General features: G+C 44.8%; 1 protein-coding gene across 1 annotated transcript in view; it reads right to left on the bottom strand.

Moving 5' to 3' along the window:
• c17h10orf90 (chromosome 17 C10orf90 homolog) overlaps positions 1 to 12,500 on the bottom strand; it is a 41,081-nt gene that overhangs the window by 16,675 nt on the left and 11,906 nt on the right. The window contains exon 5 of the mRNA XM_063221038.1: positions 4,820 to 4,968. Coding sequence (XP_063077108.1) covers positions 4,820 to 4,968 — 149 coding nt within the window. The remainder of the gene's footprint in view (positions 1 to 4,819; positions 4,969 to 12,500) is intronic.

The following is a 12,500-nucleotide window of genomic DNA, read 5'->3' as shown; positions in this document are numbered from 1 at the left end:
CACAAAAAATATTTTTTAAAAAATGGGCGTTTATGGCTCTCTCCACCAAAAAGGTTCCCGACCCCTGATGTAGACATTTTGGAGCCCTAGAAGAAACATAACCATAAGGACCTGAAAAGTCTTTATATAAACATAAAAGTCTAGTGTTATGGTGCTATTGTAATGTTTTGTCTTATATCTTCGGGTACTTTACATAAGACAAATGAAGATCAAGCCTATGCTTTTCTGTTTAACACAACTGGTGTGACATTTGGGGCCCCTATGGAGGACAGATTTGGTTGGGGCCCCAGGCAATTGCCTAGGTTTGCCTAATGGAAAATCCGCCTCTGTCCACAGTCCTGAATACCATTACATATATATAAACATTAAAATACATCACGTCTCTGTAGTCCTTTACCATTACATATAACCATTAAAACACATCACGCCTCTGTAACGCTTTACGAGAACAGAACCGTGTTCATCTACATTGGAGATCTGCAAGTTTGTTTTCTATAATAATTATTATATACAGTATATGTACACAGCAAATTTGTCAGAGTTAGATTCCCGGTGTTCAGCCAAAATCTGAACATCAAGAGTTGCAGCAACACTACACAGTGTTATTTGACTCCTCTGGATCGGAGTTGTTGAGCTAAGAGAGCTAGAGAGTTAATGTTTAACTCCTAGAGAGTTATGAAAACCACGCCTCCCCATTTTTCAAATGATTTGGCAACATGAGCCATCATTTTTTTGAGTCCCCTATAAGTGGACCAAACTCATTCCTCTGTAGGTGAACCAAATTATGAAACAACAGACAAAGAACTCTCTTCTGGTTTTCTTCACATTGCGACATTGTGTGTATACTACAAAAAGTAGGTGCTCTTTCTGGTCGTGTTAGGCCTTTTGAGTACTGTTTTTGTTCAACAGTTTACAACAGTTAAGGACTGGCAACAGTTTGCACAGTTTGCGGTAATTCACTGTAACTTATATATTTCTCCGGTAACAGCTAGCCTATGAACAGTTTAGCCACATTTAATGTATAAAATATAGGCTAGCATAATTTGAAAAGTCTACCAGGGACAGTAATGCCTTGATTCAGTCTCTTAGAAGTAGCCTAGTCTATTTGAAGCTGTCATTCTACCCCATCCAAATCAATCAATTCCTGACTAAGGGCTGTCATGCAATGATTGAATTACTGCCTGCACCTGCCAAGCGCCTCATCACTCGGGTCACATGGTTCACTTGAACATGTATGTAGCCTCTTACTGCAGCAGGGGTCACCGGCGACCCTATTCACTTGCTGAAAATGCTGAACTACATCATAACAACATTGCTATGACATTACAGAGAGCCATAGTGCTGCGCTAAGGGGTTAGACTGTTGCATTGTACTGCTCCCTGATTACTAGCTAGCAGGCTGGTGTGTGTGTGTGTGTGTGTGTGTGTGTGTGTGTGTGTGTGTGTGTGTGTGTGTGTGTGTGTGTGTGTGTGTGTGTGTGTGTGTGTGTGTGTGTGTGTGTGTGTGTGTGTGTGTGTGTGTGTGTGTGTGTGTGTGTGTGTGCATGTGTGCTGCAGGACTGTGCTCCGGTCCCAACCCTGTGTCTACAGAATACCAATACATCACCGTACAGACATCAGTTGAGTGAGAGTGAGTTCAGCAGTCTAATCCAACATCTGCATTCACTTCACATTTCTCTCTCTCTCTCTCTCTCTCTCTCTCTCTCTCTCTCTCTCTCTCTCTCTCTCTCTCTCTCTCTCTCTCTCTCTCTCTCTCTCCTCTTCCCCTCTCTCCCTCTGTCTCTCTCTACTCTCTCTCCTCCCTCTTCACCCCTCTCTCCTCTATCATCCCTCTCTCTCTCTCTCTCTCTCTCTCCTCTTCCCCTCTCTCCCTCTCTCTCTCTCTCTCTCTCTCCTCTTCCCCTCTCTCCCTCTCTCTCTCTCTCTACTCTCTCTCTCTCTCTCTCTCTCTCTCTCTCTCCCTCTCTCTCTCTCCCTCTCACCTCTTCCCCCTTCCCTCCTCTTCCTCCCTCTCACCTTTTCCCTTCCTCTCTCTCCTCTTCCTCTCTCTCTCCTTCCTCTCTCTCCTCTTCCTCTCTCTCCTCTTCTTTCTCCTCTCCACCTCTTCCTCTCTCTCTCCTCTTCCCCTATCTCTCTCCTCTTCCTCTCTCTCTCTCCTTCCTCTCTTTCCTCTTCCTCTCTCTCTCCTTCCTCTCTCTCCTCTTCCTCTCTCTCTCCTTCCTCTCTCTCTCTGCCTCTCTCCACTCTTCTCCACCTCTACCATTCCCCTCCCACTCTCTGTCTCCTCTTTCCCTCTCTCTCTCTCGCTACCTTTCTCCACCTCTTCTCGTCTGTCTGTCTGACTCTCTCTCTCTCTCTCTCTCTCTCTCTCTCTCTCTCTCTCTCTCTCTCTCTCTCTCTCTCTCGCTCTCTCCTATCTATTTCACTTTTGGTTTCAGATTTCCTCTGTTTAGTTCTCACTTTCAACCCATTTTTTCAGACAACTATCCATTTCTGCTGGCTCACTGATACTCTTTCATTTCTTCTTCTTCTTCTTCTTCTTCTTCTTCTTCTTCTTCTTCTTCTTCTTCTTCTTCTTCTTCTTCTTCTTCCTCTTCCTCTTCTTCTTCTTCTTCTTCTTCTTCTTCTTCCTCTTCTTCTTCTTCTTCCTCCTCTTCCTCTTCTTCTTCTTCTACATTCTGGGCACATGGTATGGTACTCCCTGCCTCTCCTCTCTGTCCTCACTGTATATTGAACTGTGTCTTTGTATACATTAGATGTGTTCTTAGCATCAGCACTGACAGGATATTACTGTATATTGAACTGTGAGTTATTACTTATATAAGGGTACAGGTCTTTTCGTCGAATGGATTCTTGAGAGGGGACCATTCGAACAAAACGTTGGACCATTCGTATAAGGCAGGGGATCTTTCGTCGAGGACGTTCCGTCTACCGCAAAAGCCTACGAAACATCCTTAAAATTGAACTAAAGATCCTTAGGTTTGAACTAAACGTCCCTTCAGCCTGCCTATATTAGAAATGTAAATCAGCTTTTTTAACGCTCATTTTCACGGGTTTTGTTTATTTAAATATGTAAATCCTTATATAACTATTATTATTATACTGTTACAATTGCTGTCACTGTTATTATTTCTATTATTGTAATGTTTATATTCTATATTTATCTTATCTTCTGTTTACATGTTCAATGTTAAATGTTAAATGTTAAATGTTGAATGTTGAATGTTAAATGTTAAATGTTCTTTTGTACTGCATTTATTATTATTGACCACTTATTGTTACCAGTCCATCCCTGTTACCTGTCCTGTCTTACACTTTATGTCAGTCTGTAACATGTCAGTCTTGTAAAGGCCTATGTCTATGTCCTGGCATGGTATAGAGAGAAAACGTAAGTTCATTTTCCTTGTATGTCTGTGCATATGAAGAAAGTGACAATAAAAGCTGACTTGACTTAACTTGACTTGACTAGCACTACAGGGTTTCACTGTATATTGAACTGTGTGGGCCTATCTCTTTATAAACATTAGGTGTGCTCTTAGCGTCAGCACTGAGAGGATATTAGGCCTACTGTATATTGTATTGTGTCTTTGTATACCTTAGATGTGTTCTTAGCATCAGCACTACATGGTTTCACTGTGTATTGAACTGTGTAGGCCTATCTCTTTGTATACATTAGATGTGCTCTTAGCATCAGCATTGGCAGGATATTACTGTATATTGAACTGTGAGTCTCTTCAGAAGTGTGTTCTTAGTGTCAGCTGTAGTAGGATTTCACTGTATATTGAATTGTGTCTTTGTATACCTTAGATGTGTTCTTAGCATCAGCTCTATCAGGGTTTATGATGTGAAGCGCGTAAGCTCTTGTCTTTACAGCAAACACTGCAACAGCAACACTGCGTTTGTGTGCTCTGCTTGCAGAACAAACAGCAAAACCTACCACCTCCCTCCCTCCCACACACACACACACACACACACACACACACACACACACCGCCTCCTCTGCCTACATTACAGTGTGTGTGTGTGTGTGTGTGTGTGTGTGTGTGTGTGTGTGTGTGTGTGTGTGTGTGTGTGTGTGTGTGTGTGTGTGTGTGTGTGTGTGTGTGTGTGTGTGTGTGCGTGTGTGCGTGTGTGCGTGTGTGCGTGTCCTGTGTGTACTGTGTCTATATGTAAACAAGGAAATACAAACACCAGAAAGGAAAACATGCCATTAGCTGAAAGTAAACATGATTCTGGGATTTTTTTTTAGTTTTGAAAATGCTGTTGCATTGAAATGCAGACAAAAATAGTCTACTATACACACTCTCATTAACAGAAACAAACTGGTATTATTCTGTATGGAAACTGTTTCTTTCACCAACACGTGCAAAGCCATCAGGTATACGTAAATAAAGAATGTCGTTGCAAAACGAAGTATCCACCACATTTTAGACTTTTGCGTTTTATTATTGGAAATGAGAGTACAGAAGTCCGATCATCTATGTGTGAATTCTTGGCATTCAAATATTTTGAGAACATACTTGTTAAACCTATATACAGTAAAATGCATTTTGCAATGCAAAGCAATGGAATGGCCAATACAAAAATGTCAATTTGCTAAAACGTTCCAAATTGGATATACGTAATTACTCATTTTGCCATGAAGCTCTTCAATTTGACACAACAGAACAAACAGGCTACCTGTGTGAGGAGAGATGAGGTGGAGGTAGAACTGTCTTCCTGTGAAGGTAAGAAACCGAGGACTCCAGGCTCTTCGAATCTATTCAAAGATTAAGTGTAGACCCCAGGTATAGGGTGACATAAAAGAATAAGCATGCTACCTGTGTAAGGGGAGACGAGGTGGAGCTGGAGCTGGAGCTGGCGCCTGTCTGTCCACGTGTCACACTCGACTTGACTGGCACAGCAGCAGCGGCAACAGGAGCAGTAGCGTTAGCGGTCGGGCCGCCATGACACTTCTCCCCTGCTACATCTGCGAACAACAACAAACAACCAAACGTCTTTTTCAGTGATGAGTGTCTCTCTCGTCCAGGGCCACTGACAGCTTTGGCTGGGCCCAGGACAAAGCTATCTGAAAGGGCCCCCCTAACAATGTAGTGAGAACCCAATTCTGGCCCCCACCTCTCCCTGGGCCCGGGACAGCTGATCCCTCTGCCCCCCACCTGCCAGCTTTCCTCGTTTCCTAGGGCCCACTGACATTAGTATCACCTCTGTCCCTGGGGCCCCCATTTACACTAGTATTGCCCCTGTCCCTGTGCCCTTGTGTTGACACCAACAACAGCTGCTGGCCGCTCGTTCCGAGTACACGGAGGACGGCGGAGGACAGTGGGCGGAGCCTTCCCTTCTTCACCCCCCGCAGGCAGACAAGACAAGACAAGAAGAGAGAGAGCTGACCCACAGGAAGACAAGACAAGACAAGACAAGACAAGACAAGACAAGACAAGAAGAGAGAGAGCTGACCCACAGGAAGACAAGACAAGACAAGAAGAGAGAGAGCTGAGCCACAGGAAGACAAGACAAGACAAGACAAGAAGAGAGTGAGCTGACCCACAGGCAGACAAGACAAGAAGAGAGTGAGCTGACCCACAGGCAGACAAGACAAGACAAGACAAGACAAGACAAGACAAGACAAGACAAGACAAGACAAGACAAGACAAGACAAGACAAGACAAGACAAGACAAGAAGAGAGTGAGCTGACCCACAGGCAGACAAGACAAGACAAGACAAGACAAGAAGAGAGAGAGCTGACCCACAGGCAGACAAGACAAGGAGACATGACAAGAAGAGACTGAGCTGACCCACAGGCAGACAAGACAAGAAGAGAGTGAGCTGACCCACAGGAAGACAAGACAAGACAAGACAAGAAAAGAGAGAGATGACCCACAGGCAGACAAGACAAGGAGAGAGTGAGCTGACCCACAGGCAGACAAGACAAGACAAGACAAGAAAAGAAGAGAGAGAGCTGACCCACAGGCAGACAAGACAAGAAGAGAGTGAGCTGACCCACAAGACAAGACAAGAAGAGAGTGAGCTGACCCACAGGCAGACAAGACAAGAAGAGAGTGAGCTGACCGACAGGCAGACAAGACAAGAAGAGAGTGAGCTGACCCACAGGAAGACAAGACAAGAAGAGAGTGAGCTGACCGACAGGAAGACAAGACAAGAAGAGAGTGAGCTGACCGACAGGGAGACAAGACAAGACAAGACAAGAAGAGACTGAGCTGACCCACAGGCAGACAAGACAAGACAAGACAAGAAGAGAGTGAGCTGACCCACAGGCAGACAAGACAAGAAGAGAGTGAGCTGACCCACAGGCAGACAAGACAAGACAAGACAAGACAAGAAGAGAGAGAGCTGACCCACAGGAAGACAAGACAAGACAAGACAAGAAGAGACTGAGCTGACCCACAGGCAGACAAGACAAGACAAGGAGACATGACAAGAAGAGAGAGAGCTGACCCACAGGCAGACAAGACAAGGAGACATGACAAGAAGAGACTGAGCTGACCCACAGGCAGACAAGACAAGAAGAGAGTGAGCTGACCCACAGGCAGACAAGACAAGACAAGAAGAGAGAGAGCTGACCCACAGGAAGACAAGACAAGAAGAGAGTGAGCTGACCCACAGGCAGACAAGACAAGAAGAGAGAGAGCTGAGTAATAGATATGCTGTTGCCATGCCAGCCAAAGTCCCCATTCCATGCTGTTGCCATGCCAGCCAAGTCCCCATGCCATGCTGTTGCCATGCCAGCCAAGTCCCCATGCCATGCTGTTGCCATGCCAGCCAAGTCCCCATGCCATGCTGTTGCCATGCCAGCCAAGTCCCCATGCCATGCTGTTGTCATGTCAGCTGATCTGCCTCTCACATTACACACAGCAGTCTAGTCGCCTGGCTACTGTTACCATGGTGACACAAAGAACTTTAGGTAGTACGGACTTTCAAACAGGTAAGATAGATAGATAGATAGATAGATAGATAGATAGACAGATAGATAGACAGATAGACAGATAGATAGATAGATAGATAGATAGATAGATAGATAGATAGATAGATAGATAGATAGATAGATAGATAGATAGATAGATAGATAGATAGATAGATAGATAGATAGATAGATAGATAGATAGATAGATAGATAGATAGATAGATAGATAGATAGATAGATAGTAACATGATAAGGGAAGGGTAGGTTTCTATTCTCTATGTCCCTCATGTTCTGCAGAGGCCATCAGCTCTGTTCTGTTCACTGTTTAGTCTCAGCTGATCATGAGGGCAGTTCAGGCGCCGCAGTACAAACGTCACTCTGGCTCCATCAGCAGGGCCGGATTAACACAAACGGCTAGATATGACTGCAGCCTAGGGGCCCCCCACCTGCCAAGGGGCCTCACAGGCTAGATATGACTGCAGCCTAGGGCCCCCCACCTGCAAAGGGGCCTCACAGGCTAGATATGGCTGCAGCCTATGGGGCCTCCCTCCTGCCAAGGGGCCCCACATATGGCTGCGAACTAGGGCCCCCACAGGGTATATATCGCTGCAGCCTAGCCCCCCCACCTGCAAAGGGGCCCCCCACAGAGTAGATGTGGCTGCAGCCTAGGGCCCCCACCTGCAAAGGGCCAGATATGGCTGCAGAACTAGAGCCCCCACCTGCAAAGGGCCCCCCACAGGGTGGAAATCACTGCAGCCTATGCCCCTCCCCCCCTCCTGCCAAGGGGCCCCCGATTGGCCATAGGGGTGAAAAATGAAATAACTGTGTAATTGTGACGAGATACAGTAGTGAAAAATTCACCTTCCATACTAAATAGAGTTCTAAATCTTGTGAATGTCATCGTTAATTCCTTAATCTTGGAATAATGACACCTTCTATTCCTTCTTTCAAACTCTTTCAAAGTGAGACGTCTGAAGAGAATCTGACGTTATCCTGCCATGAAAAAATAAAACTATAATGATTCTAAGAATGTGGACTCTTCCTACAGTTGACCTTCATCCTGCACCTTTCCCTGGGATGTGCACAATCCTCTCCTTCAACTACCTGTCAGTTGCTTCCAAACAACATCTATTTGTATCTATATAGTCACAATAAAGCTCTCTACTCTACTCTTCTCTATTGGCCCAAATTTGCCTTTCGAGGGGGCCTACAGCTACCTGTAGCCTAGGGGCCCCCGTGCCACGTTAATCCGTCCCTGTGCATCAGTGCAACATGGCTGCAAACAAGTGAGTCAGAACCGCACGGCTGTGCTGCTCCTGCTAATCCCAATCACATGACCCGCCAGCCAGCAGCACTCTCTCCATTGTCATTCACCCTCGTCAAATACCCAGGTCATGTCCTCGCTGTCCTCAATGCGGGTCACTAGGGGTGTAATGAAGAGTTTTCAAAACCCCCTAACTCCATTTCTGAAGACCTGCACTTTAATATTTTTAGAGAACCCCGTTGTTGGTTTGGTTTACATTCATGTACTTGATAATACATATAAATAGTTATATTACATAAATAAAATACAAAATATGCAATTTTGATAGCTTTGTATTAAATAAAAATGAATTAAGATTATTTTCTGAAAAGGCACTTAGGGGGTTTTGCATCTGAACCCTTAATCACAGCCTACATGACAACAATACGATTCCATATTGATTCTTTAACCTAAGGCACCGATTCAATTATTCATGATACTTAGAATACCTGTATAAAAAAGGAGACAATCCGCACACTTTAGGTCTTTTTTGTGCATAGAAGCTTTACTTGACTTGCAAGCTTTTGGTCCTTAGACCGGACAGGATCAGCAGATGCCTGATGAAGGTCTAAGGACCGAAAGCTTGTAACTCAAGTCAAATACAGCTTCTACTATGCACAAAAAAGACCTGAAGTGTGTGGATTCATTGTCTCCTTTTTATACATGAAGTTTAAACTGAATCCTGCAGATTCTAAACAGATGAGCGTTGGCCCATCACAACTTTAGTTATACTTAAAATACCTAAATCACATGAACTGCCAGCCACACTCTCACCATTGTCATTCACCCTTGCCTTGTCTTGGGCCGTGAGCAGACATTTTCAAATCTCGAGAGGTCATGTCCTGGGTGTCCTCAATGCTGGTTACGGTACTGCCAAGCCTGCACTGGCCATCTGGCATAGTGGACCTTTCCCAATGGGCCCAGCACCCTTGTGGGGCCCTTTTTTCAGATTTTTTTTTTTTTTAAGTCAGCCTCCCGATGAGTTCCCACAATTCGTCCTTCATGAATATCATCAAAAGCTTACGTATTTTTCAGATGCTGTGTGCCCAAGGCCAACTGGTGAGTCAGTTCTACGCTGCTAATTATGAGGGGCGCCAAAAGTGCCCGGGCCCTATTTCTCCCCCAGTCCAGCTAATTATGAGGGGCCCCTTTAAGCCAAAAGTGCCCGGGCCCTATTTCTCCCCCATGAGGGGCCCCTTTAAGCCAAAAGTGCCCGGGCCCTATTTCTCCCCCAGTCCAGGCCTGTCCACTGCCCTTGTCTTTAACATGCTGCAAATGTTCCAAATACCTGCAGAGGAAGCAGGAGTGTCTTGGATGTCCCCATCTGACTTTATCCGATTAGGACAAGCAGGAACAGGAGTCATATTGTATGGGGACAGGACTGGACTGGCAGGCTAGAGGGCATCTAAAGCCCTGAAGACAAGACCCCTGTTATAGCATTGTTGCTGCCAGAATGACAATGGTAAAGGAGTCATATTGTAGCCTATGGGGACTGGACAGGTAGGTTATGAGTGCAGTGGCATAATCTAACCTCCGTCAGACAAGACCCTTGTTAAAGCATTGCTGTTACCAGAATGACAATGGCAATGCAGCAGAACTATAAGTCTCTGTATAATGTTGAAGGTTAGTTCTATAGTGACAATTGCAATGCAGTAGAACTATAAGACTCTGTGCAATGTCCAAGTAATGTAGAATAGAGACATTAATAATGCAGTAAAACTAAGACTCTGTAATGTCATAGAAGTGTAGTACTATAGTTGCAAAGCCTTGTCGGTGACTAGGACAGTGTTCCACTGTTGGAAGGTTGCGCATTAAGATAATTTGTCTATACATGACTATGCTTAGTTGTGATGCAATTATTCATATACATGAGCAAGAGTGCAACAGCATAGTATAGTTGCAGAATAGTAAGTGGTGGCTATACCATGTGTGACAAAAGCACTGTAGACTATGCACACCTATTTAGTATTTAGTCATAATGAGCAACAAAAGACACTGGGTGAAAGGAAAACAAAGCAGAGCATATTTTGGCCTATACTGTACATTATGAGAGCATTTCACTGTTGCACATTAAGATGCTTGTGTATTATATTTCTATAAGTGACAATGCGTTGTGGTGCAATTATTCCCATACATGAGCAACAACACGGCAACAGTATAGTACGGCTGTAGAATAGTAAGTGGTGGCTATACATCAGCGATTCTCAAAGTGTGGTCCGGGGACCACTGGTGGTCTGCGACAGAGCTCAGGTGGTCCGTGAGGGCGAGGGATTACTACTTTTCCAAGACAAGCTAGGAGTAGGCTGTATTTGTAACATGTATTGCAATGGTAAACATAGCAGAAGTAATCTTTTCACCACAATAAGACAGGCTTGCAATGTTAGCAGCATCAATTCAGTTGACAGGTGGTCCCTGAACGTTTTCACAGGGACCAAGTGGTCCTTGGTCTGGAAAAAGTTTGGGAAACACTGCTATCCATGTGTGACAAAAACACTGTAGTGACTGTAGACAATTCACAGCTACAGTATGTAGTCATAATGAGCAAAAAAGACATCTTTCTTTGTGAGAAAGGTGAAGGACAGAGCGGAGCATATTCATTATGAGAGTCTGGGATATATTGTGTATATTGAGAGTGTGGGATCAGGGAGCAACTGCAGAGCTCCATTGGGGTAGACTGCAGCTGCTGCATCTATTTGTCTTGCCTGTTTTTAGATTAAACACAACTCTCTGGAATGTCATTATACAACAGTCTGGAATGTCATTATACAACAGTCTGGAATGTCATTATATTCCGGGAAGATGGAAGATGGAATATCCTGCCATGCCAGTGATGCCATTGTGTACGTCAGTACCCAATCAGGGGTACGTGCACCACTAGGGGTACGCGAGCTCACCTCAAGGGGTACGCTGAAAAATTTAATAATAACAAAAATATATTGAGTGTAGTCACATTGCGAACAGAGCCTGAATGAGGGCCAGGGGGTACTCATCATATGAAAAAGTTGCTAAGGGGATACGCAGGACGAAAAAGGTTGGGAAGCACTGGTGTACGTCCTTGGATTTCTGATTGGCAGCGTGGTAGAGCCCGAGGCCGCAGATGAGACGCAGAAATGGAAATGGACGCAGCTGCCAATCAAATCATCTCCCTCCAAAATGAAACGGCAGCACGACAAGACAAGAGGAAGATTAGAGGAAGAGGGAGAGGAGAGGAGAGGAGAGGAGGAGAAGAGAGGAGAGGAGAGGAAGAGGAAGAGGAGAGGAGAAGAGGAGAGGAGAGGAAGAGGGCAGAAGGAGAGGAAGAGGAGGATGAGAGAGGAGAGGAGGAGGGCAGAAGGAGAGGAAGAGGAGAGGAGGAGAGGAGAGGAGACTAGAGGGAGAGGAGAGGAGGAGGAGAGGAGGAGAGGAGAGGAAGAGAAGGAGGAGAGGACACTAGAGGAAGAGGAGAGGAGAGGAGAGGACAAGAGAGGAGAAGGAGAGGAGAGGAAGAAGAGGAGGAGGAGAGGAAGAGGAGAGGAAGAGGAAGAGGGAGGCCTGAGGGCATCTGCTGTCTCCTGCGTGATGTACGCACGAGCCGGAGGCTTGGCAACAGCCTGCACTTCTGAAGACAACTCGGAACTGCTGCTATAGGCCCACTCTGAAGCGGGGTTGCCAGATCATGAGACTGATGATTTCCAGCCCAGAAAAAACCTGCCTGGAAGCACTAAATCCAAATTGCCAAATTTGAACTAAATTGCATTGATTTCTATGCCCATAAATCTGCAGAAAAGACTGCCAAAAATGCTATTTTACCCTTTTTATAATCCGCAGACTGTAATCTTAAAGAAGCCCAATTGGACGGGAAACAGGCCAATCTGGCAACAAGGTGTCCTCATGCATCAAGGTACGTACAGTACGTTATCTCAGCATGGTGCACTGAAGCAAACACACATTTACAGCACATTTGCACACGTGTAATTAATTGGTCTCCTCCTTCAACAGTGAAACACTATGGAACAAAAACACATACAGCTTCATATGATGTTGGTATAAGTTCTTAATGTTGCATTTGCAGAGAAATGAAAGGTATAGTATGTATGTTTTGCTGTTACTATAACTTTGCTTTCAATGTCAACTTTAAGTACTGGAAAACATACAGTATGATGTATTTTGTATGTGCATAATTTGTGTGAAGGGCAGAAAGACGTCCTTCGCTGATTTGATTTCTTTAAATCACAGCAGGCATGAAAATACAATAAAATATGCAAAAAATCATCCAATGCACCTGCATGCACCACA

Source organism: Engraulis encrasicolus, chromosome 17 (assembly GCF_034702125.1).
Source record: "Engraulis encrasicolus isolate BLACKSEA-1 chromosome 17, IST_EnEncr_1.0, whole genome shotgun sequence".
NCBI lineage: Eukaryota > Metazoa > Chordata > Actinopteri > Clupeiformes > Engraulidae > Engraulis > Engraulis encrasicolus.
This window is presented reverse-complemented; position numbering and strand designations above follow the sequence as displayed.